Below are 24053 nucleotides of genomic sequence, written 5' to 3'. Positions count from 1 at the left end.
CAGTCCCACCTCAGGATATTGTATGATTATCATTCTCTTTCTGAACAATACACTGAGGTTTAAATGTCTTCCCTGCTTCTAGGTGATGGAGCTTGCAGGCATTGAAGCCCAGCAGGTGGTATTGCTGCTTGAAGACTATCAGTTTGTTCATTCCACTTTCCTGGAGATGGTCAACAGTTTACTGTCCTCAGGTGAGTCAAGTCCAAAGAGAGTATGGTGCTACTCGTACCATGCAGACCTAGCTCAAGAAGGCAGAATTAGATGGTGTTTTCTAACTTTATGTCTCTATCAGAAGGTTTAGTTAGCTTTCTATGCTGTTATAATTAGAGTACTCTTATATAAGATCCTGACTCAAGGTTCACTTAGTGAACTCAAGGTTCACTTACCCTATAGTAGAGGTGCTTTCTGTTCCTCTAATTAATTTCAAAGAAGTTTTTGATAACAGTGTAATAGCAAAATGAAAATGCATTCTATTCTACCACTTCCTTTTTATAATAGAACTGAAAATTGAGAGGTTTCCAATGCTTTACTAGATTTTATAGACTGAGTTCTTTAATGAAATAGTCACCAGCAAAGCTCACTTTTCTGAAGGTAGTGAGATGATAAACAACAATAACAAATAACAAAAGTGACTTTATTTTAGTGTTCAGCTTTGTTCCTGGATCAGTGAGAAGATCATTGAAGGACTGAGTCAAAGTTGCTAAATGATTTTTTTGGAACTGCAGTAGTTTAAGAGCTGATCAATAAGAGCACCAGATTTTCCGGTCTCTCAGGTGCTACCCCGGATCTACTTACAGTATCAGATCTTGGTTATCCAGTGTTAAAACTTTATGTCTGAGAATCTAGGCGACTACTCACTTTCATGTTCCGGTGTCCTGGTGTGTGACAGTTTGGTTTGATTTGTTTTGTGTGCAGAACAGGGTCACTGGGTAGATTTGAAAGAGCCTTTTTCAAACACATTTCATCAACATAAACAAAGTAGACTGTTAAATAGAAGCACTGTAATTTGTTTTTTGTTTTCATGATATCATGAAAATAATTATTAAGTACATGGGATAATAGTCAAGAAAGAATAGAGGTGAAAATGATGAAATCTGAATTCTCTCTACAGAGAATTCATGGGAGACCTTCAAAGCAATTTAAAGAATTATAGTGTATTTTATCTGACTCAAATTCATTCTTGAAATAGGAGAAGTTCCTGGGCTGTATAAAATAGAAGAATTGGAACCATTGCTGTCTCCTCTGAAGGATCAAGCTTCACAAGATGGATTTACAGGACCAATTTTCACCTACTTCACATATCGTATGTCAACAGAGTTATAAGTTATCATTAAATATGAAGTTCAAAAAGTGGAATAATAATGGACAAATAATTTCTAACATGGTCTTTTATTGTGTGCAGTTTTTACTTTAAATTAGTTATTAAATAGCTGGCAGGAGTAATACTTGTGGTATTTGAGGGCACAGAATCCTCAGCTGAAAATTTATTTTTCTGTCTGAAATTTTCTATTGATGAATGTTATACAAATGTTACGAAATCTGCTGTTGAAAGTAATTGGAAGGAAGAAAGCTTTTGTTCCCATTATTTTCTGGTTTGTATAGCTTTTATATATATCTGGTAACAGAGATTTCTTCTATTTGTCAATTATGCCAAGAAATCACTTTGGATTCTGAGTAATCATAAGCAAGTGTACAGATAGTTTTCTTAATTATTTGTGTTTCTTCCTTGGCCCAATGAGAAGATTAAATAGTTTAGAAATAAATCAAAGAATATGACTGGAAGAATACAGTCATAGCAGCCAGCCAGCCTGGAACTACTTCTGATTGGTTCTAATGGTCTACATGAATTACAATGAAAACTAGTGCTTTCTGCTTAAATACTGCCTGCTCTTCAGAATTAAAAAATGCACTGTAGTATACATAGTGAGAATTCATGGTACTTAATAAGGTTCATCTTATAAACATTCCTGTCCTACTGTGATTTGGTGTTGTAGGCTCTTTTTTTCCAGAAATTACCTTGTGATAAGTATTTGAAAGAAAGTAATTTATATTGTATTTGCAATAAATCTACCGTCATGTAGTCAGATTGTTATGTACTCAGAATTGTTACATTTTCTTAGGGATCCAACAAAATCTGCATGTTGTCTTGATCATGGATTCTACCAATTCAAATTTCACAATAAACTGTGAAAGTAATCCAGCACTGTATAAAAAATGCCAGGTTTTATGGATGGAAGGCTGGTCAGAAGACAGTATGAAAAAGGTAAGTTGCATTAATTGTGACTTACTTAAATTAGTATCTCTGATACTAATTAATATAAATGAGCTCTGGTGAGTAAAGTCAAAATATTTAAGATTGTGAAGGAATAATTATCACTGTACTGATTTAATTCCTTTGTACACTTTAAGTCTGCAGAAAAGTGAAGTATTACTGGCATTGTTATTTTGCCAGTAACATTATGTTTTGTTCTCTCTGTGGGCTGACTTGAACAACATGCTGACTACTGTGACTGATCCAGCACAGCATTTAAGAACAAAATACAGACTGAAAGCAAAGTGTTAAAGCAAATTGTATTTTGTTTGTATGGTGAGGTTTTGGTATTGGGTTGGGCTGCAGGGGTGACTTCTGTGAGAGGCTGCCAGAAGCTTCCCCCATGGCAGGTGGAGTTAGTGCCAGCTGACTCCAAGAAGGATGTGCTGCTGGCCAAGGCTGAGCCCAACAGCAGTGGTGACAGTGCCTCTGGGATCTTCTACTTGAGAGAATAGGAAGTTATCAGTGACATGGAAAGGCAGTAATCATCTTCCTAATGCTAAAAGTATTCTGTAGATTCCTTATTCTAAGTGTATAATTTTCAGTCTTTTCAAAAGAAAAACTAGATTGAAGGTTTGTGGGTTTTTTTTAAATTTAATTTTAACTCAAATTGTCATTATTTCTAATTTTCATACAAAAAAATAATGTGTTTTTTTTAGATACCTGAAATGCTTCTGTGTGATTCAGATGAACAAGAAAAGACTGGAAAAACACAAAAAGAAGTTAAGAAAAAACATTCAGGTAATATTTAGGTAGACCTACTAGTTATTGTTATTAAACACTTGATCCCATGTTGGGCATAGATAATAACATAGATACTTTGAGTATGTGTTTACTAGCATATTCATAGACTTTGGTGTTATTCACATGGCAGGCATTTTGCACAAGAGAGCATTAGTCTGAAACATACATCCTGGCTGATCAAATGCAGTCTTTTCTGTCCCAAGCAACACTGTGTATATTCAATTTTATACGCTGATTTAGCTGTATCTTGTTTTGGTCAGTGTCTTCCTTCTATGTGGATGTTATTTCACAACCTGATAATTTGATGTTTTGAGAGTTTTTCAGTTTATATATTTCATTATTCTTTTTCTAGGTTTTCATTTTACTTTATTAATTTTGAAAATACTTTGTTGTAAGAAATGCCCCCTTTTCAGAATAATTAGTTTTTATCATAAGGCTTCAAATATAGTCATGTTAAAAAGAGTGTCTCAAACATAATCTAAGAGACCAGTGTCAGCACTCACTTGCAGAATACTACTTTTAGCCACTTTCTATAAAAGTAGCACTTAGAGGTCGTGGAACTAACAGAATATAAGATAGTAAGTGGATCACTTGGAGTTTCTTGGTTTATATTGCTTTTTAATACACCAATCAGAATAATGGCCAAAAATAGTATTTGGTGTTCACATTGCCATCCCTCTTTATCCTAGATCATTGTAATTAATCTAGGCCATAGTTCTTATTAGAGGCATTCATTTATATTTAGATAGCGTTTAGCAATTTTTTTCCTTTGTAGGGTAATGCAGTTTATTTACAGTATCTTTGGGCTTTTTTTGAGAAACTGTTCAATAAACTAAATGGCAGGAAAACCTTTTAGTTTGCCTGTCATCAGAGATAAGGGAGAAGACAAACACACATGGGCTTTATTTCTAAAACAGTCCCAAGTATTTTAAAATACAATTTGTGTGGAAGTAGTTTCTTATACAGTTACCCTTCAGTAGTCTGTAATTAATTTTGCTGGCTGTTCCAAACGTCAAACAATTTCAATGTATTTCTTTCTGTGAAATAGGCATTTCAAATGTATTTACAAGTTTTTTCCCTGAGAGTACTTAAAAAAGTGTGTAGTCTTTGTGCTATTTTGAATACTCTTAATTCATTCATGTCTTGAAAAGCAAGCCTATTGTGTTGCTTTTTCTTAGTTATTTTAATGTGAGATAAAATTCAGTATAATTTTATCTGTATAACAAATGATGTTGTACAGGTCATTCTGATTTTCTGAAGTCATTTTTGGCAATCCATGAATCATGTAAAATATACGGAGCAACGCCTAGCAGGTATATGACATTCCTTCGTGTATACAGTACCATCAACAGCAGTAAAAGAAAAGAGCTAATAAAAAGGCAGAACCACTTGCAGGTATGTGTTTTACACCCTTGACATACGGCTTTTCAATATGTTCTTGCATTAGGAAATGTCTCTTGTATTAAAGAGCTGTAGCTGCTAGCATGGTTATGTGATGTGTCTGTCTTCTTCTGGCAAATGCTCATGCTGTGGTTTCAGGAGAGAAATAGTATCAATCTTAATGCCCTTCTCTGTTCAAGTGCCTGAAAGAGTGAAAAGTGATTTTCTTGTTTTTGTTAATACTTTTCCTCAAGAATGTATCAGACTGGGCATGTTTTCTTGTTAAATGCTTTGTTGAATAAAGGTAATAATTTACTGGAAAATTAGAGATGTTTATCCTAAACCAAAATATCTTCCAGATATTTTTTTTCCAAATATATCTTGAAGAATTGGTATTATATAATTAGCATTAAATAAATTATGTAGAAAGTGTGATTAAAGAAAATAGTTAATTTTGAGCATAATTGAAACATTTTATATTTATGTTTTTAGAGTATTCAAATATGTAGAAATCAGATAATCTATTTGATTTCATTCTGTTTAATTTTTATTGATTTGCTTTTAGGGGAGATATAGTTACATTGAGTTAATACCAGTTAACTGAAAAGCTATTGTATTACTGGGAAAAAGATTATGCGCTAGTTGTTGTTTCATTAAAAGTTTATTATATTGAGATTTTTTTTTAATCTTCTGGCTGTTGTAATAGATCTTAGAGTGACACAGCTAGAACTGCCAAATCTAAATTTTAGGTTAAATAATATTAAGAAAATGTGAAAATTAATTAAAAAAAAAGATTAGTCTACATTATTCTTTGTTTGTCCTTACTATTTTTAGCAAATGTTCATTTAAATTCAGTTAAAATTTGTTCCTAAATATCTTCTTCTTATAAATGTTTACAGGCAGGTGTTTCAAAGCTGAATGAGGCTAAAGCCCTGGTAGATGAACTGAACAGGAAAGCAGGAGAACAAAGCATTTTACTCAAAACGAAGCAGGATGAAGCAGATGCTGCTCTTCAAGAAATTACAGTATCTATGCAGGTACTGTACGCAATCACAACAAAAGTAGGGGGAAAAGAAGGAAAAAAAGCTGGTTTTCTGTCCTTAGTCTCTGTAACTGCCTATGTTTTGTGTACTTTTCAACTGTGACAAAACCCGATGCATTTACAAGAATTTGCCTTAGGGAAGGCATGAGCCCAGAGGCTTGAATAAAGTTGCAACAGGAAAAGAATAGTGTAATTTAGGTCAGGTTAGAACTGATTGAGTAGGAAGAGATCAGTGCAAGTTTTGTACCTGAGTAGTGTTCACTGTTGTAGTTTAGTCTGAATGTTTTCCTAGAACTTTGTAAACCCAAACTGATGCCTTTTATGTTTATCCCATTGGAAATTTCAACAAAATACTTACAAGTAGCACTGTTTTAAGTAACAAATACCAGGAATTAAATTTGAGAACTATTAGAAAATACATATTTTATGAGGTCTGTTTCTCTGAAGTTAACCTCAGAGAAGGTTAGATAATGCCTCTATATTCATCACTCTTTGAATTTTTATTCTTCTTTTATTCTTCAGCTCAGAGGCAGAATTTTTTTCCCAAATACTAATTTTCTTTAGTAATGTTTTCTTAGTCAAGTAAAGTAATTGTGTAGACAATAGGTGATGCCTATTGATAGGTGATGCCTATTGATCTGCATTGATGCCTCCTGGAATTCAAAGTGGAGGATAAGCTATAATGAGTCTGCTGTCACTGCATCACTGCACTGTTGGTTTGGTTGGGTGTTGGTTTTTTTTTTGTTTTTTATTTTTTGTTACTAATTTAATCTGGCCAGTCTGAAGTTTGATGTCAAAGACATTCTCTGTGTGCAGTAGAATAACTGCTTGGTTGTTCAAACCATTGTTTCACAGCGCTTTAAAGGTTTAAAGGTGCATTACTTCCGTTCTTTGTAAGTCTCTTCCTGTAGGCAGTTTTTAGTACTTTTAGGCTCTGTCTGTCTGTCGTACATGAATTTGAATAATGATGATTGGCTTGGAGTGTTGATTATTTCAGTGTTAAATTAGCATTTACTGTTGTCTGGTAGAGTTATGGGTATGTGGGCAGCACATACTACACTGTAGGAGAAAATCAAAGGTTAGGCCAAAAGCAGTGAAACACGATAGCCCCACTGACATCAGAAAAATTACAGTGGAAGTCTGATTATTTAGATTAGCATAAAGTATAGGTGCCCTCTAACATTTTAATGTCACTTCAAATGATCTAGCTTATATAACAGAGAGAGCTCTAATACATACAGACTCTTTTAATCTCCTTTCAGAGAAAAGCTTTTGACCTACAACTGAATGTTAAGGTTTTCTTATTCAGAGTAATCATTCAGTGCATGTTCATTTGCATGAAATGTCTAATCTAGTTTTATATAGCTAATGTTTTATGGATTTGAATGTAATCTTCAATAACATGCTGATCTGTAGCTTGGGTTAAGTGCTCAGAGGATTATTATTATTATTTTAAGACTTTCTCTGCTTTTATGCATCAGTTACCTTCTGCTACAACTTCAACTCAGCTTGACAATTGCTGGTGATGATAATGTGTTACATACTGGAAAAACACAAACTCTGGGCTTCGTTGTCTTTATCTTTTAGGTGATCTGAGCCTAGAGTATTACCATCTTACCTTATACTTTTATCCTCAATGGCTAAAAGTCTTGTCAGGTCCTTTCTACTGTACTTTTATTACTTTTATATACTGGGTATTCATTGTTGTACTGAAGTGTTTAGGATTCCTGGAGATGTCTAATAGCTACTGTCTACCGGTAGACACTGATAGGCACAGTACAAATACAGAAAAAAAAAAAAAAGTAAACCCAAAACAACTTCCAATATGTATATAGGACATAAGACAGTTATCTTTACAAACAGATTGGTGGAAAATTACAAGTAAAGAAACCATACCATGATTAGTAATTCTAGGCTAATAAGCTGTACTTCCAATATTGCTGCTTTTATGAACGTGATAGAAAAAGAGTGTTTTAATGGTGTTGTGAAATAAATTGAAATAGAAATAGGATCAGGACAAAGACAATAAAAGGAAAATAGTACTTTCAAATGTAGTAAGATTGTTGCAGAGGCTGTCAGCCTTACGCTTTTAGAGGAAGGCTGACATAGGAATGGAATGTATGAAGGAAGGGGAAAAAAGTCATAATGAGCCTCACAGATAGAGGTACAGATCTGGTCTGTGGTAGAGAAAGGGAAGGACACACAGTAACAGCAAATTATGCTTATTCCATATAGTTGATTTACTTAGCCAGCCTACCCAATATCAAATTGACTCAGCTATTTTATTGTGATGGATATTGTGCAAATTATTATAATGAGGACTAAAAGAAATAAGAGACTTAAAGGAATAAAATCCGTGTAAATTTGCAAACTGAAAGAAATTTTTTTTTTACAGAGTGCTAGTGAGCAGAAAGCAGAAATGGAAAAAATAAAACACCGAATAGCAGAAGAGGCTGCAGAAATAGAACAAAGAAAAAGAAAAATTGAAGATGAACTGAAAGAGGTTCAGGTAAGAGCTGATAAGGAAAAGTAATATTTTGCAGTCTGATTTTATCTGACTTATGTCCTGCTGTGCAAAATAGTTTTGCAGAATTTATCCGTGCAATTCTTAAATTTTACTCTAAAATATTTTGATATTAAAATTTTTATGCATTAGAAAACAGTATTCCATGTGGCAAATAGAGATTGGCATTCTGGCATTTGTGTTCTGTTAGATAGTAATTACAGAAACAGTTTTGAAGCCAAATCTTGCCTTCACCTGCTGTTTCTATGCTGCCATGCTCTCTGGCTGAGTTCTGCTGATTTTATGTAGTATTTTTCAATTACTCATATTTTACATAAACCAACTACATTACTTTGCATTGATCAAGCTGGTAATATAGGGCTTGGTACTATCAGCTGAATGGAAATAGTTTAGTGGGGGATAATTTACTGTTATTACTAAATCCTGAAAAGTGTATGTCATAATGATGCTACAGCAAATTGCTTGTTCAAGAGATTTTACACCAGTTTTTTTGGGGATATGTGTGTTCAGTCAGTGCTTTTAGTCTGTATTTTTCATACCATTCATTTTAAATTTATACTAAAGTTTAAGAGAACAGTGCAACAACTTATTTTTTTTCCTTTTAAATATCACAGGTATCAAGGAATTATATCCTTGTATTGAAAGTGACATAGAACTACAGGATTAGACCCATTCTGTGGTCTTTGATAAATATGAAGGATGTGCAAGGTGTGCACAGTCTTTAATGATAATCTGTAACTTTGTTTCCTGACCATTTTGTTGCTTTGTTGATAAGGGTGAAGGATTTGTTTAGTTACTGGAAACAGAAGGCTCTTGTGTCCTGTACTTCTATCGATGTTTACAAAGAGATCCCCAGTCCTGCCTATAAATAGTGGTTAGCATCATTATTAAAAGACACCTGTATCACAATGTCAAGATTACATTATACTGTTTTATATGGAAGTATACGTATTATCACTTTGTAAATGCATGGCAATTTTTTAGTAAACATGAATCTGCATCAATGTTAGTTTCTTAGGTAATAAAGTATTTAAAAAGAACAAGAAATTGTGTGAAAACTGGAATGGGAAATGTTCAGTATCTCATATCCTCATCTCTCTTTTTAATGTGTTTTCATTCATGTTTTAAGCCATTGGTTAGTGAAGCTAAATTGGCTGTTGGAAATATAAAGCCAGAAGCTTTGTTAGAAATCCGGTCGCTGCGGATGCCCCCTGACATAATCAGAGACATTCTAGAGGGAGTTCTGCGCCTGATGGGGATTTTTGATACATCATGGGTGAGCATGAAAAGGTGAGAATATTATTTAACCTTTAAAATTAAACATTGAGTTACAATGTGAACTACTTTCTGTTGTATTCAGGAATCTTGTGCTCGGAATTCCTTGGTTTCATATGGAAATAACCTTTCCAACATTTGTTTCTTCTTTACTTAGTTGTTTAATTCTTTTCACAGTTTCTTGGCCAAAAGAAGTGTGAGGGAGGACATAGGATCATTTGATGCCCGTAATATTCCAAAAGAAATACGAGCGAGTGTTGAAGAACTTCTTTCTAAAAACAGAGCATCTTTTGATCCAAAGGTAATTCCTGATTGCATTACATCAAATGAAAACAAGACCAAAAAAAGACCAAAAGAAAAGACATGATTGCCTGGTTTGCCAGCAAAATTTTTAGGATGAACTTCAGTTAGAGAAAAAGTGGTGAATTCTGCTTACAGAGTTTGTCAGTATAAACAGATAAAGGTGTAGCAGAGGTTACTCTGTTGCATACTGCCTCCTAAAGTGAAAATTTTTGGTTTGTGTGTGTGAAGGGGTGGGGTAAGAAGTCATTGTGGAATTGAGTAGTCAAAGATTTTTCTACTGCTCTAAAGTAAAACTCAGACCAAGGAATTGTAACTGGTTCCTTGGCGTCCTTGTACCAGTAAAAGTCTAATAAATCATTCATTGATTTAAAACTTGTTAATTTCAGTTAGCTTCATAAAAATACCCACTGTGGGTTTTTACACAGATTGATGGCCTTCAATACAATTTTAGTAACAATTTAAAAGATTAGTTCATTAGAAGAGTTGGCTTATTAGCATATTTAAGTTGGTAACTGGAAAATCTGTTGCTGTTACTTATCCTCTATTTATCTCTTCTACATTATACTTCAAGGACTTTCTTACAACAACTTTACTTGTACTAAATTTTTCAGAATGCTAAACGAGCCAGTGCTGCAGCTGCTCCATTAGCAGCTTGGGTGAATGCCAACATCCAGTATTCCCATGTCCTAGAGCGAATTCAGCCTTTGGAAAAAGAAAAGGCTGGCTTGGAAGCGTAAGTTAGACACTATTACAAAGTTAGTGGTTTTAATTCCAATGGTGGTGGGTGAAACTGAAGTTGCCAAGGAGGAATCTGAGTACTAGGAAAGGTTTCTTTACTTGAGGGTGACAGAGTGCTGGAACAAGCTGCCAGAGAGGTTGTGGAGCCTCCTCCTCCGATACTGAAATTTGGCCTGGACATGATCTTGCTTTAGCAGGATTTAACAGGACTAGATGATCTCCAGAGGTAATTTCCAGCCCTAACCATTCTGTGATTGTGTGTGAAGTGAAGTTTATTAAAAACAAAAAATAAAAGATAACCTCCATCAGAGGCAATAAAATGTACATACTGAGACAAAAAAATTAAGTGTGCAATAGTTTCTTTTTCCTGGAATCTATTCCATAGATGTTTTTTGTACAATCATGTACAACCTGTCTCAGCTGAGTACAGGGGGAAATTAGCATCACAGGTATTCTTAACTTGTATTCTCTCAGTGAAACCCATGCTATTTTATGAGGTATGCAGTTCCTATTTTTCAGTCTCGTGCCAAGCCTTATCAGTTTCTCCTTAGGATCAGAAAGATAAGACACAGTCCTATGACCATACATAACCTGAGGAATCTAAAATTATTGTTTTCCCAGGTTTTGAAATTTTGTATTAGAAGAATTTGATCTTTAGGGATGGGGTGTTTGGTTTCCATTTTAAAGCTATGTGATGAGAAGTACTCAAAACTTTTATATGTGAAAATATATATTTCAATATAAAACACAGTGGAGAATATCTTTGAACTATCTCCATGCAAATTACTTTCCTGTTACATTTACTCTTTTTTTTTCCTTTGAGTCCATAGTCTTAAAATATATGTTACATTTTTATAGTAATCTCAAGAAAACTGAGGACAGAAAACGGAAGTTAGAGGATCTTCTGAACTCTGTTGGTCAGAAAGTATTGGAACTGAAAGACAAGTAAGTTGGGTGTGTTTATTTCAAAATATAAATAGAAAGCATGGATAATTTAACCGTATGAATAATTTTATCTAAGGAAATGTAACTTCCTGTCCTGCCAGATATTCACGTCACAATTAGTGATGCTTAGGCTATCTGTACTCTCAGTGGAGATAAATACTATAAGATTACAATTCATCTCCTTGATCAGATGAAATAAATGCTCCTTAAAAGTACCTGCTTCTCACTACTGACTGTGTTGGTAGCCTTTATTGTAGGCATTGTAGATGTCAAAGGGAAACTGTGTTTATCACCTTCTGAATCACAGAGGACTTCAATGACTCCTTAGGACTTTGGAAACATTCCTATACAAAACTTCTGCTGATCACAGCTTGAAGAGAGGCAGTTCTATTTCTTTTAAGGTGGCCTACTTTTCTGACAGTCAGCTAGTTTTTTCTTAGCTTCTCATCAAGTACATGACTCACAGAGGCATAAAAATAGATCTGGTAAATGTTTATGCTTTCTCCAAATTCTGTTTAATCCAAGTTTTTCAGTTTGATGTTTTTATTATGTAATCAGTATAGGAGATAATTTGCAACCTGACATATGTACATATTAGTAAAAGTCATGATTTGTAGTCTACAAAGGAAAAAAAGGATAATTGAATTATTGTAAATCAACTATATAGTGATCTCTTAGCTTAATTAATTAATATATGTTACAGTTGAATCCTATATATTATAATTTTACATTATATATTTATAAAGTAATATATAAATATATTATTTTGAATAGGTGGATTAAATGTATTAATTATTTAATATATTAATCAAACTAAATAGATGTTGAACAGTATGAAAATAATACCTAAATAAATCATGCCTAGTTTTTGGGCGTGTTCTTACTTCATATTAGTTTACAAGATAGACAACTGTGAATTAAACTGGAGTCATCCATGTGAATTATTAATACTATTTTTTAAACATTTAATAGATAAAATTTACCAAATAGTTACAAATTTATGGTATGGCATTGAGCTGCTGTTGTCCTGACTATATACAGAACAAAACTTTACACAATCTCTGTAATTGTCAGGCTGTTTAAGTAGAAGAAGGAATGAGTTTCAGACATTATAGTCTGTATTTCAAATCCATTTTTAAATCTCACCTGTGCATCCATCTGCATTTTGTTAGCTGAAAGTCTAACAAGCCCATCTACCAATTAGAAGCAGAAGGTATAAAAAAAAGAACTCCTGCAGTTGTGTTCTTTGATAACAATAAGCCAGGCATTCATGACAAATTCAATCAGTTAAAGTTCCTTGAAAATAACTGTTCGTAACTTTAGTAATTTGTGATAGCAATTACAAAGAGTATTTGTTTTACAGGTTCCAGAATAGAACAACAGAAGCAGCAAAACTTGAAGCAGAACTAAGTAAAGCTCAGAAAACATTGAAAGCTGCAGAGGTACTGATAAATCAACTTGATAGGGAGCACAAAAGATGGAGCACTCAGGTTAGTGAAAATTTTCAAAAGTACATCTTACAGCTGATAAGTTGAAAATACAGTTTTGCACTGCCTGGAGAATGTGAGTTACTGCCATTCTGCATGTCTCCCAGTGCACATTTTTTGATTTCTCCTTAGAAAATAAATCTTTAATTTTTTCTGAAATTTATTTTTACTTCATCATACTTATAACCTTGCTACCAAATGTGTAAAAATCCCCCAGTATTTTATAGAAAACATAAAAAATTCTGTGCTGGTATTCAGTCCCAAGGTTGTAATTGTTATGCTGGCTGAACATGTCAGCAGTTGGACTCTCCAACTTGAGATACAGCCAAAGGGACAGATTTTAAACAATTATGGTCTTAAAATGTATCACCTTTATGGCATTTGTGTTGTAAATGTGCATATAGGTATACCCAAAATGTTGTTTTGCTTTTGAAGTCTTCACTTTAATGCTTGAAAATTTTCTGCTGCTGAAGTAGGGAAAGTAAGCATATCTTGCTCAAATGATATATTTGAGAGAAACTGACAAGTCTTTGGAGACACAGGCCCTTCTACAGTCTGAAACAAAAAGGAAAATCAGAAGATACATATAAGCTGAAAATAGCTGACACCTCCACAAAGCCCTAAGTAACTTTCATGGGTCAGGAGATCATAAGTCAGAAGAAATTTTCATGTAGAAATACATGATTCTGTGTCTCCACTGATACCAAAACAAGCCTCAGCAATTAACTAAATGCCTGCATTTTGGAGAACCAAAGTTAAAGTTAGATGAATCCTTCTTGTAGGTTGACCGCCATACAGGAAAAATTAGGAAGATTTTCCTCTGAAAGTAGCTTTATATAGCTACCTGCTGTAGTAAGGATTGGATATATTTGGACCCCAGTGTTTAAATGCTTCTAAAAGTGGTTCCTCATAGTCTTTCATCTTGGTATATTAGAAAATTCAGACTATCTGTTAATGGTAGACTAAACTGACAAATAGATAAATTAGGAACTCACCCCGTAACGAAGACAGTAAAAAAGCTGTATTTGTCTCCCTTTAAGGTAAGGAAGAACCAGTAAAAAGTTGCCTTTATTTTGTGAATCAGCATTTATTTTTAATGTCAATATAATTAAAGTGACAAGACTTTGAAACTGATTATGGCAGTCACATATGATGTTAATACACTGTATTTTTCTTCAAAATACTGAAACATTTCAAAGCAGAGGTTATTTAGTGCAGATAAATTATTTGAAGATACATGATAAATTTATTTTATCATTTAAGTGTACATTGAGTAACAGTAAGTATGAAAGTTGCATATAGTATTTACTGTCTGTATACATATTGTAAGTTATACTTACAGCCTGACTGTGACTAGGATCACATATTTCTTATCTTTCTTTCTATAATACCATTTATTCATTTGCTTATAAGTTGAACTGTTCATCAAATTCATGGATTTTTATCAGCTACATACTCAGAAAAATCCATGCATGCTCTAGCCCAGAGCTGAAAGGAATTTTTCCCATACCTCCATGTGTCTTAGCTAGGTATAGATACCTGAAATGCAAAAAGAGAAACTGTCTCAACTGTATAACCAATGGCAGGCAAATTTAATTCTGACATTTTAGTAACTGATGAGACGTATTAATGCAGTTTTTGTTTGCAAAACACCTATACTTTCTGTACTTCTTTTTCTGAAGGTGTCAGAGATAACAGATGACCTGGCAACGTTGCCTAAAAGAGCTCAGTTAGCAGCTGCATTTATTACGTATCTTTCTGCTGCTCCTGAGGATCAGAGGAAAAACAGCTTGGATGAATGGACCAAATCAGCCGGCCTTGAAAGTAATTTTGTGTGTGTGTGTTTGTCAGTGTCTGCATGCAAGTAATTAAGCTTGATTGAGGAAGTGAGAAATGCCAGTGAGTTCTAATGAACTGTCTCAATTGTCTTTTTACTCCCAAGTGAGAAGAGATGTTTTCTTACTGAACAAATATTTCTAGATACTGACAGACAATTTCTTAGAACTATTCTATGAAATTATTAAGATTATAAATATTTATAAATAATTTTATCTTTATAGTCCTTGCTTAAAAGGAAAAGTCTACAAAAATGAATGTGTTCACATTAATGGTTGTTAATTTGCTATTGCATTCTGAATGCTTCTGCTTTTTCAGTAATCGTTTTTATCTGTGTGTTAGCAAAACTATAAAATATTTCTATGGCATCCACTACTTATGAATAAGTTCAATAAAGTAATAGATTAAAGGCAAGTCTACAGACTTGCACTCTATTAATATAGACAAAGTCTCTGTTCTGTATAGACTGGTAAATGCTTTTAAACTATGCAGACTGTAAATGACAGAAAGTTACACTTTCATTTGTCAGAGTTCGATTTACGACGGTTCCTGTGTACAGAAAGTGAGGAGTTAGTTTGGAAAAGTGAAGGTTTGCCTTCAGATGACCTTTCAATAGAAAATGCTCTTGTCATCTTGCAGGTAAATTTGCTTTTTGTCTTGTCTTGGAAGTATTTGAATTTTTACAAATTTCAGTAACATGGCAACTTGAACTATTTCATTTATGTTTCTTATTGGCATCACAGAGAGCACACATACAGAGAAATAAATACTTATGTAACAATGGATATTTTGTAACAAAAGGAAAAAAAACTGTTAAAGAAGTTTTAATTTTTGCTGTCACTGTTGTATTCCTTATCAGTCTATTCAGGCTTAAAGCATAAATAATCATTAACACCAATACAACCAATGAAAATTATGTCCTATGTATGTTCACTTTGGCATATAATTTCTATTACTTTTTTCTCCGAAAAAGGAAAAGGCTATATGCAGATACCTTTCAAGATCTATCTGTCTGTCTATCTATCTATCTATCTATCTATCTATCTATCTATCTATCTATCTATCTCTTTTTTTTATATATATATATATGTCTAATAATACTTGAGAAAAGGAAAATATTCAGTTTCATCATATATATAGATATATATAATGCATATGATTATGTATATAATAGTGTAGTCATTTATTTGATCTACTAACAAGTAAATATTTAATGGCATGAAGAGAATCTGCATGTACTACAGGTGATTTGCTTAGATGATTTATGATTCAAATTAGTAACCAATTTTTCTCCAGTTTGAATTCATCTTGCTTTATGATCCTTTTAGTAGATCTATATATTCTTTTCTCTGTTTGATTAAAAAGCTTTTCAAGAAACACTGTCTTGTACCATTAAAGCTACTTATATCCTACATTAAAACCTTATTTTCATCTTTTTCATTAGTTGAATAGATCGAGCTCTTAAAAATCTCACCGTGTGTAAAGAAGTTTTTGAAATACTCAATCAGGTCAAATAATTTTCCTTGTGTACATCCTCATAAAGTTGAAATTTGACATGGTATTTTACCAGTGTAATCTACAGTACAGTTCTCAGCCTTTTGTGCTGATCATCTTGTGATGCTTGAATACTCATCATGTTCCCCTGTCTTTCAGTTTGAGATCTGTGTAGCTACTCAGTTTGAAATACTGGAACTCAATCAAAAAAAAAGCCTTAAACTTGGAAATGCTTTTCTGTCAGACTGAAACAGAGAATTGTTGGAAGTACATGTTTAAACCTTCAGCAAGTTTGCTGACACAAAACTGGGAGACATGGCTGATACACCAAGATGATCTGATGGCCGAAGCAGGTCTGCTGTGAGGGCAGGCTGAGACAGCTGGGGTTGTACAGCCTGGAGAAGAGAAGGCTCTGGGGACACCTTGCTGCAGCCTTTCAGTACTTAAAGAGGACTTACAGAAAAAAGGGAGAACAAGTCTTTACATGGGCAGATAATAAGAGGAGAAAGGAAGAATGGTTATAAACTAAATGAGGAGAGATTTAGATTAGATGTTAAGAAAAAATTTTTTACTTAGATTGTAGTGAGGCACTGGCACAGGTTGTCCAGAGAAGCTGTGGATGCCCTGTCAAAGTCAGGTTGTATTGGAACCATGAGCAACCCGATCTAGTGAGCAGCATCGCGGCCCTTGGCAAGGGTGTTGGAACTAGATGATATTTAAGGGACTTTCCAACCCAAGCCATTCTAAGACTGAGTCTTTGATACACAAGAGGGTAAGACTGAGACTCAGAGGGTCCTTGATAGACTGGAGAAAGAGGCTGACAGGAACCTCGTGAAGTTCAGGGGAGGGGAGGGGGAATTACACAGTCCTGTGTATGGATAGTAACAACCCCATGTACCAACAAGTAGTGAGGATCAACCAGTTGCAAAGCAGATTTGCAGAAAAGGACCTGGTGGTCCTGGTAGACACCAGGTAGTCCATGAGACAGTTATGGGCCCTTGCCAAGGAGAAGGCCAATGGTATCCTGGACAGCTTTAGGCAAACTATTGGCAGCAGGTCAAGGGAGGCGATCCCTCCCCTTCACTGAGTGCTGGTGAGGCCACACCTGGAATCCTGGGTCCAGCTGCGTGATCCGCGGCACAAGAGAGACATGGATGTACTGGACAGAGTTGAGTGTAGCTTTGTGCCTGCAAAATACTTGTATTCATGACTCTTTCTAAAATGCATTGAGGTTCAAACCCAGAAGTATTGTACCTTTGCCCACCAGAGGAGGAAAAAGGAAGACTAATACTCTTCTAAGTTTAAAAGCAGTTGTGAATAACAAAAGCTGTAGATTATACTCATTTAATAGAGACTCCTATTTTTAAGAGAAGGTGAAGAACTGACTAACTTCAGCAGGACAAACATCTGAGAATTTTGGATCTGGGTGCTCTCCTTTTTTTTTTTTTTTTTAAAGAAGAGATAAAATGCAAGACATAAATTTCCTCATCTGTTATTGTTTCTCTAAACAGCTTGTTAATTAAAAAATATTTTAAAATACATATTACATTAGTTTGGGGAAATAAAAAAAAAAGTATTCCAATTTTATTCTTAAAATAGATTTTAGTAAATATATTTTTATTTTTTTTTCCCTAGAGTAAAGTTTGCCCATTTTTGATAGACCCTTCTTTCCGGGCTACTGAATGGTTGAAGACACATTTGAAGGAATCACGTTTGGAAGTTATTAACCAACAGGTGCAGTATTTACTCTTGGTCTTTTCTGTTTGAGCTTTCTCTATTCCAGATTTTACAGAGTAGTTTTTAAATATTTGTGATAGAAATCACCAAAAATTAGTTTATATTTTTTGAAACATGGAATTCCCCATAGAGTTTTAGGTTGTTTAAAATTGGAGGCTCAACATCTGGTACTATTTCTACAAGTTTGTCTCTTTGTGCTAGTATCTCTGGGAATGTCATATTCCCTGCTAAGAGGAAGATAGAAGAGATTTTCAAATAAAGAGGTCTTTTGTAGACTTGGTTGCAGTTCACTGGATTTCAGGAGTACATATACACTTAATTCCCTGTGATTGTTGTATTGTATTATCTACACTGGAAAGAGTATATTTGATTTCAGTTTGAGATTAAGGTACCTGAAATTCATTGTCTATCTGTAGCTGTTTAGTGAGGTGCAGCTCAGTTGCACACACACAGGCAGGCATCTGGTGCTATTCAGAAGTCCCTTATTGAATCCCACCTGGCCTCAAAATATTGCTTCAACAGCATGTAGGTCTTTCCACAGATCCCTGCTGGCTCTGTGGCACCCTTGTAGATACTCTCTGATGGTAGTAGATAACATATCTTTGGGTAATTGATAGTTTGTCCTGCTAGCTGATTGGTCTGATTACCTTTTAGCTTCTGTTGCCTGTATTATCCAGGATCTCTATTGACTAAGGGGCTCATAAGCACCACATGCATGTTCAAACACCTGCTTTCAACAAAAGACTGCATGTAGACCTCTTAATAATATGAATCCTGTGTTTGGTTCAGTTTTTAGACATAAAAAAAAAATATATATATATAAGAGACCTGGCCGGGACTTTCAGATGCACCTGGCAGACATGACAGGGAACCTGCTCTCTTCTGATTCAGCACTTGAAGATCTAGGCATGTTAGATAGGTTTTCTTGATCAGTAGATCAAGTTTATTTAAACTAAACGTTTGTGGCTAAACCCTGTAATAACATTTGCCTCTAATAGGATTTTTCATCTATACTGCTGATTTTTAGATTTGGACTATTTGTTGTAATGCCTTCCTTCTCATTTTGAAGTGTTTGCATTTTTCAAAAAAGCATGAATCAAAGGATTGTGTTTCTATTTATCCAGGACACCAACTTCCTAACTGCTCTTGAGCTGGCAGTGAGATTTGGGAAGACACTTATAATACAGGAAGTAGATGGAGTGGAACCTGTACTTTACCCATTGCTAAGAAAAGATCTTATTGCTCAAGGTAAATCACCAAAATCTTTGCAAATCCTTGCTCAAAACTTTTGTAGTTTAGATCTATTTATATAAAAGTTGATTTTTCTCAAAACATAATACTGTGTAGTTTTTTTTCTCTGTAGTATTAACCTGCTACTAACACTTCAGAGTGTGAAATATGTTGGAGATATGTTCTTATTTAGTAAGTGGAAAAATATTGGAAAGTATTAAAATTGAAAGTTATTTAAAAGTAAATTCAAAGTATAAATTGAAGTTACAAAAATGTGTTTTTATAGACCCTTAAAAATTAAAATTTTAAGTTGATTTCCAGTGATGATTTCAAACACATAGTTTTAATTGGAAACTTGGACCTTAAGTAAACCAGAAGTTGCACAGCTGTTAGTGCAGTTAGAAATCAAAGGTTTAGAATGTTGGTGTTCCTGCTTCTCTTGGATTTCTCTGAACCTAAAGAAGACACACAGGTCTGTTCCTGATGTACCCTTGGAATGGGAAGATCATAAAGATCAGCAAAATGGTGGAATTTTGTGAAAGGAGTCCCTTAACCAATGCAAGAAAAGTGAAAAATCACAATGTTTAGGTTTTGCAATATAATATCTCTGTTTTGGAGAGATACTGTGTTCTACCTAACTGTTTGCATAACTGCTTTGGACTTAGCTGCTTTAAGGAATTTTTTTTAATATGAAAAATTGTGATAAAAGTTTAGCAAAAATAAATTGTAATTATGCAAGTATCTCAGCATAAAGTTTGTTGAATTGTTACATATTTTGAAATTATATTGAGAGAATATGGTGAATTAAAAAGTACAGCAAAGTGTGTTTTAAGTACTTTCTAAATTACAGTAACTAAAGTAGATTTGCATTATCCTTTGTAATTGTATTTCTACCTCAAGTGGTCATTCCTCAGCATGTACCATGTAATTTGCTGTATGAACTTTGGGTACTAAAAATAGCTCAAGACTTTTTTTGCTGTCATTTCATCTACTGTTGAGATCTAATGATGTGTGAGATAGCAGTAATTCTTCAAATGTAAGTACATGCTAAAAATAAATGCAAATACCATAGTATTCGTGTATACATTTATCACCAATATAAGAAAAATCTGTTTAGGAAAAAGAAAGTATTATTTTAAATCAGTCTTCCATTACAGATGTACTTGCTTGTTTATTTCCATTGAAACAATGGAACCAAAGTAGTGATTTCAGGGATCTGTGGAGGGTTAGGTGGAACACTGTAACAATTTTTTTTTGCCCCTCTAGCTTCTGCCAAATTTTGGAGAGCTAATGAGATACAGTATGAAAGATGACTATGTCTGCAGAACTGTGGAGAAAGCAGATTAAATTCAAATATACTAGTTTATTCAGGAAAATTGCTCATAACACTCAGACATCCTTTTTTGCTTTTAATGAGCTATGTTAATGCCAGGTCTGTGTAGGTCCAAATTAAAGAGCTGTTGTTGGAAAAGGAAGAATGGGTCACTATTTGAATCTTTTCCATCATTTTATAAGCAAGCATGCACTCCTTTTTGTCAAAATGTGGGTGTGGGGACCTGTCTGCATTATTTTGCTTGTAATGACTGTACATCTTTTCATTACTTGGAATGAAATGTTAAGAAAAAATATGAATCTATATACTGCAGTAAATTCGTCTTCGTACAGCTTCCATTTTCTGTTTGACATTTTTACAACATAGTCTTAAAATTTATTCTGATCTTTGGCATAGAAGGAAAATTGGTATGTGATTTTCATCTCTACCAGTGTTTTAGCAAGAGATTTATATTTCTGCTCTGCCCCCAGTGCTAAAAATAGAGAAGCACCTAAGCCATCTTGGAAAGTTTTCCGGAATGGAAATTTTCACTTTTCAACTTAAAATACTGTTCTTTGTTTTTCAGTATCAGGAGTTGGGATCTTACTCTAATAATGTGATTGTCTGAGTCTATTCTTTTCTGACCCTGCTGGAATGGAAACTTATTATGGAAGAGGGGTGCCGAGGGTTGTACATGTAGTTGTATTCTGTAACAGGCATATGGAGAAATATTAGGAGTATGAACAGACTGAAACCATGACAACAGTTATATAATAAATCACTTGTTTATTTAATAATATGGTAAAATTAAATATATTTATAATAATACAGTATGGGATATTCTTGATGGAATGTTTTTCTTTCATTCTGCTGTCTAGATATTCTATCATTTTTAGTTCCATTGACTTGCTCTGTTACAGTTATCCTAGAAAATAGTATCTTAATAGAATTATGATTATACAGCAACATCAAACTTCTACAAATAAATATAACAGAACCAGAGATTAAATCTAATTGGTTTGGATGAGGAGATATTGAGCCATCTTAGTTAGTATATAATTATGACTAATGTAGACAGGTAGACCAATGTTTAAAGGTAAAGGAATGTGTTTAAATGTTGACAAAATTCTTACACATAAGAGGTCATTTTCTGTGGTGTTTTGTCTCCTATTCACAGTCTGAAGATTTCAGAAAGTTGTTAGTATTACTTTTACTTCAAATGCATTTTTGTCCTTGATGCTTTGTGTTCTGTGAAAGGATAATTAAACTACTCAGGTGTATTAAATATTCTTACTATGCAATTTCCTATATTATTGCTATGTCATTAATTTTCTGTCTCTTAACAATGCAGGTTAGGATGTGTTCTTTACATTTTTTGAATTTGTATTTTTTCCCAATCAATTTATAAATTCATATTGTAAAATATATTTAGATCCATTGATTATAAAGTATTACATGAATACCGTTGTTTTCAGATAATTATAGAATGTTCCAATCAGAGTGAGTATAATATCTGCTTGTTGTTTACAGGACCCCGTTACGCCATACAAATAGGTGAAAAAATGGTAGATTATAATGAAGAATTCCGTCTTTTTCTATCAACAAGGAACCCAAATCCCTTCATTCCACCTGATGCTTCTTCTATTGTTACAGAAGTAAACTTTACCACAACAGCAAGTGGCTTAAGAGGACAGGTAGGCATTTAGAATAAAACCAGTGTATGTATCGTGAACATGCATAGCTGCATCCGGCCCCTGGAATACGCCCAATGGTGCAGTTTGTGTTAATGGTTATGGAGGTATTTTCAAGCTCACAAATATAAATAGTAAAATTTTTATGTACTTTGGAACCAAGGAGTGGGTCCAGTAGAGAAAATTAAAATGTTCTCATTGACTTCAGTTGCAACAGATTAATTGCTAAGCCTTTGCTTTCTGTTCAAGATGCATTTATGGTACCATGGAAACATTTCTGTTATAGCTCTCCAGTGTCCTACTTAGAGAATAATGCTGGTATCATCAAGGTACTTTGTGTACAGAAAAAAATGTAGTGAAACCAAAATACTGTATATTTTATTTACTTTAAAATGCTAGTAGCTGTTGAGGTTTTCTTTATAAAGTCCAGGAATCAAAATGTAACATACAAATGGAAGGAAGAAAAAAAGAAGAGAGATCAATTAATGGAAGAAAATCCCTTCCTTATTTGGTATGAAACAAGTTTTTCTACACTAACAAGAGGCTTAGAATGGGATGTAGATAAGATATTTATTAGTAAGATATAATTCAAAATGTGAAGCATAGATAACCATATGGATTTCCTCCTTCCTCTGGAGGTGTAGAATTGGCATCATACAATGTGTCCATGAAACCTGACCCCTCTTGAAGTGGAAATGCAGGGGAAAAAAACCATTGTTTTTCTTTTCTCTCTTTGTTTTTAGCTTTTGGCTTTAACAATTCAGCATGAGAAGCCTGATTTGGAAGAGCAGAAGACAAAACTCTTGCAACAGGAAGAAGATAAGAAGATACAGTTAGCTAAACTGGAGGATTCTCTTTTGGAGGTAAAACAAATTTACCTCTTTAATATCTGTTAGACCAATAAGATGATAGTGACATTATTGTGTGTTTGAATGAAGATACTGGAAGTGTTGGAATAATGAGTTGTCAGGATTTTTGATTAGAAAAATAAAGGCATTGTTTGCCTAGACATCTTGGAAGAGAAGAGTAGAATATATAAGAAAGTACATGTGTTATGAAACTGTAGTATTTCAATACATTAAGCACTTTCATAGTTAAATTTATGAATTTGGTGAGATAGATTTAGGCTGATTTAGGTTGATTAGAAATTTTGGTAATTTTAACACACCAAGAAGGAAAAGCTTTATTAAAAATGATACTATTTCATTTTGAAATTATGAGTTTTCAAAAAAGACTGTGAATCATATCAAATGACTCTTTCTCAAATTGAGAAGTGATGCTGTGTTATGAAAAAAATCCTACTACAAAATGGAAAGGTTGCTGAGAGAGACATTTAAAATTTTAAACCTCTACAATTGTTTCCTATTAGCAATGAGCTGTATTATTCTTTACAGTTAACATTCTCTGTCTTGCATTTAAAATTAATGTTCTCAATTTTCAGTTCATCTTTTTATTTTTTTGGAAGTACTTATGCTCAGAAACAGATGTTCACCTCTATAAAAAAAGGCTTCCAAGGAAGTACTGTTTTATTTTTTGTTTATTTCTAGCTATGGATTTCACATAAATTGTACTTCATGCTTGTAAGAATGGATCCTTGAATCCTGTCTTTTTGAAAGGTCAGAGATGCAGGGAGATTACTTGGTGCCCTAAACCCCTCCGTCTGTAGCTAAGTCACAGAACTTTGCAGTACTGAGTGCAATGGATGAGCATAAAATAATAGTTTTTGCAGGTTAGACTGGCCATTTATTACACTGGCCCACAAGAGAGCTGGAGAGGGGCTTGTTACAAGGACTTGCAGTGACAGGACAAGGGAGGAATGTCTTTTCAACTGCAAGAAGGTAGGTTTAGTTTAGATATTACATGGAATTCTCTGCTGGGAGGGTGGTAGGCACCAGTTCCTCTGGGAACCTCTGGGAACAGGTTCCCCAGAGAATTTGGAGATGCATCATCCCTGGTAGTATTCAAGGCTAGTTTGGATGGAGCTTTGAGCAACCTTATGTAGTG

At 34.0% G+C, this 24053-nt stretch overlaps 1 protein-coding gene across 22 annotated transcripts in view; it reads left to right on the top strand.

The window, feature by feature from the left end:
- DYNC2H1 (dynein cytoplasmic 2 heavy chain 1) overlaps window positions 1-24053 on the top strand; it is a 149755-nt gene that overhangs the window by 40935 nt on the left and 84767 nt on the right. For 18 of the 22 annotated variants that reach the window (XR_010356428.1, XR_010356429.1, XR_010356430.1 and 15 more), the window contains exons 50-67: window positions 83-191; window positions 1190-1303; window positions 2121-2263; window positions 2971-3052; window positions 4296-4450; window positions 5335-5472; window positions 7873-7986; window positions 9131-9291; window positions 9454-9577; window positions 10191-10312; window positions 11176-11262; window positions 12626-12752; window positions 14432-14573; window positions 15115-15224; window positions 17715-17813; window positions 18941-19064; window positions 21889-22052; window positions 22793-22912. Coding sequence is in view for 12 of the 22 variants with exons in the window: in XM_064409406.1 (XP_064265476.1) it covers window positions 83-191; window positions 1190-1303; window positions 2121-2263; window positions 2971-3052; window positions 4296-4450; window positions 5335-5472; window positions 7873-7986; window positions 9131-9291; window positions 9454-9577; window positions 10191-10312; window positions 11176-11262; window positions 12626-12752; window positions 14432-14573; window positions 15115-15224; window positions 17715-17813; window positions 18941-19064; window positions 21889-22052; window positions 22793-22912 (2235 nt within the window). In the remaining 10 variants the exon portion in view is untranslated. Of the gene's footprint in view, window positions 1-82; window positions 192-1189; window positions 1304-2120; window positions 2264-2970; window positions 3053-4295; window positions 4451-5334; window positions 5473-7872; window positions 7987-9130; window positions 9292-9453; window positions 9578-10190; window positions 10313-11175; window positions 11263-12625; window positions 12753-14431; window positions 14574-15114; window positions 15225-17714; window positions 17814-18940; window positions 19065-21888; window positions 22053-22792; window positions 22913-23596; window positions 23666-23769; window positions 23888-24053 lie in introns of those variants that run through there. The other 4 variants (XR_010356437.1, XM_064409417.1, XM_064409416.1 and 1 more) reach the window with 4 other exon arrangements.

The sequence above is a fragment of the Passer domesticus genome, chromosome 2 (genome assembly GCF_036417665.1).
Source record: "Passer domesticus isolate bPasDom1 chromosome 2, bPasDom1.hap1, whole genome shotgun sequence".
In the NCBI taxonomy this organism is placed as follows: domain Eukaryota; kingdom Metazoa; phylum Chordata; class Aves; order Passeriformes; family Passeridae; genus Passer; species Passer domesticus.
The sequence above is the reverse complement of the archived record's forward strand: the minus strand, read 5'-3'. Positions and strand labels throughout refer to the sequence as shown.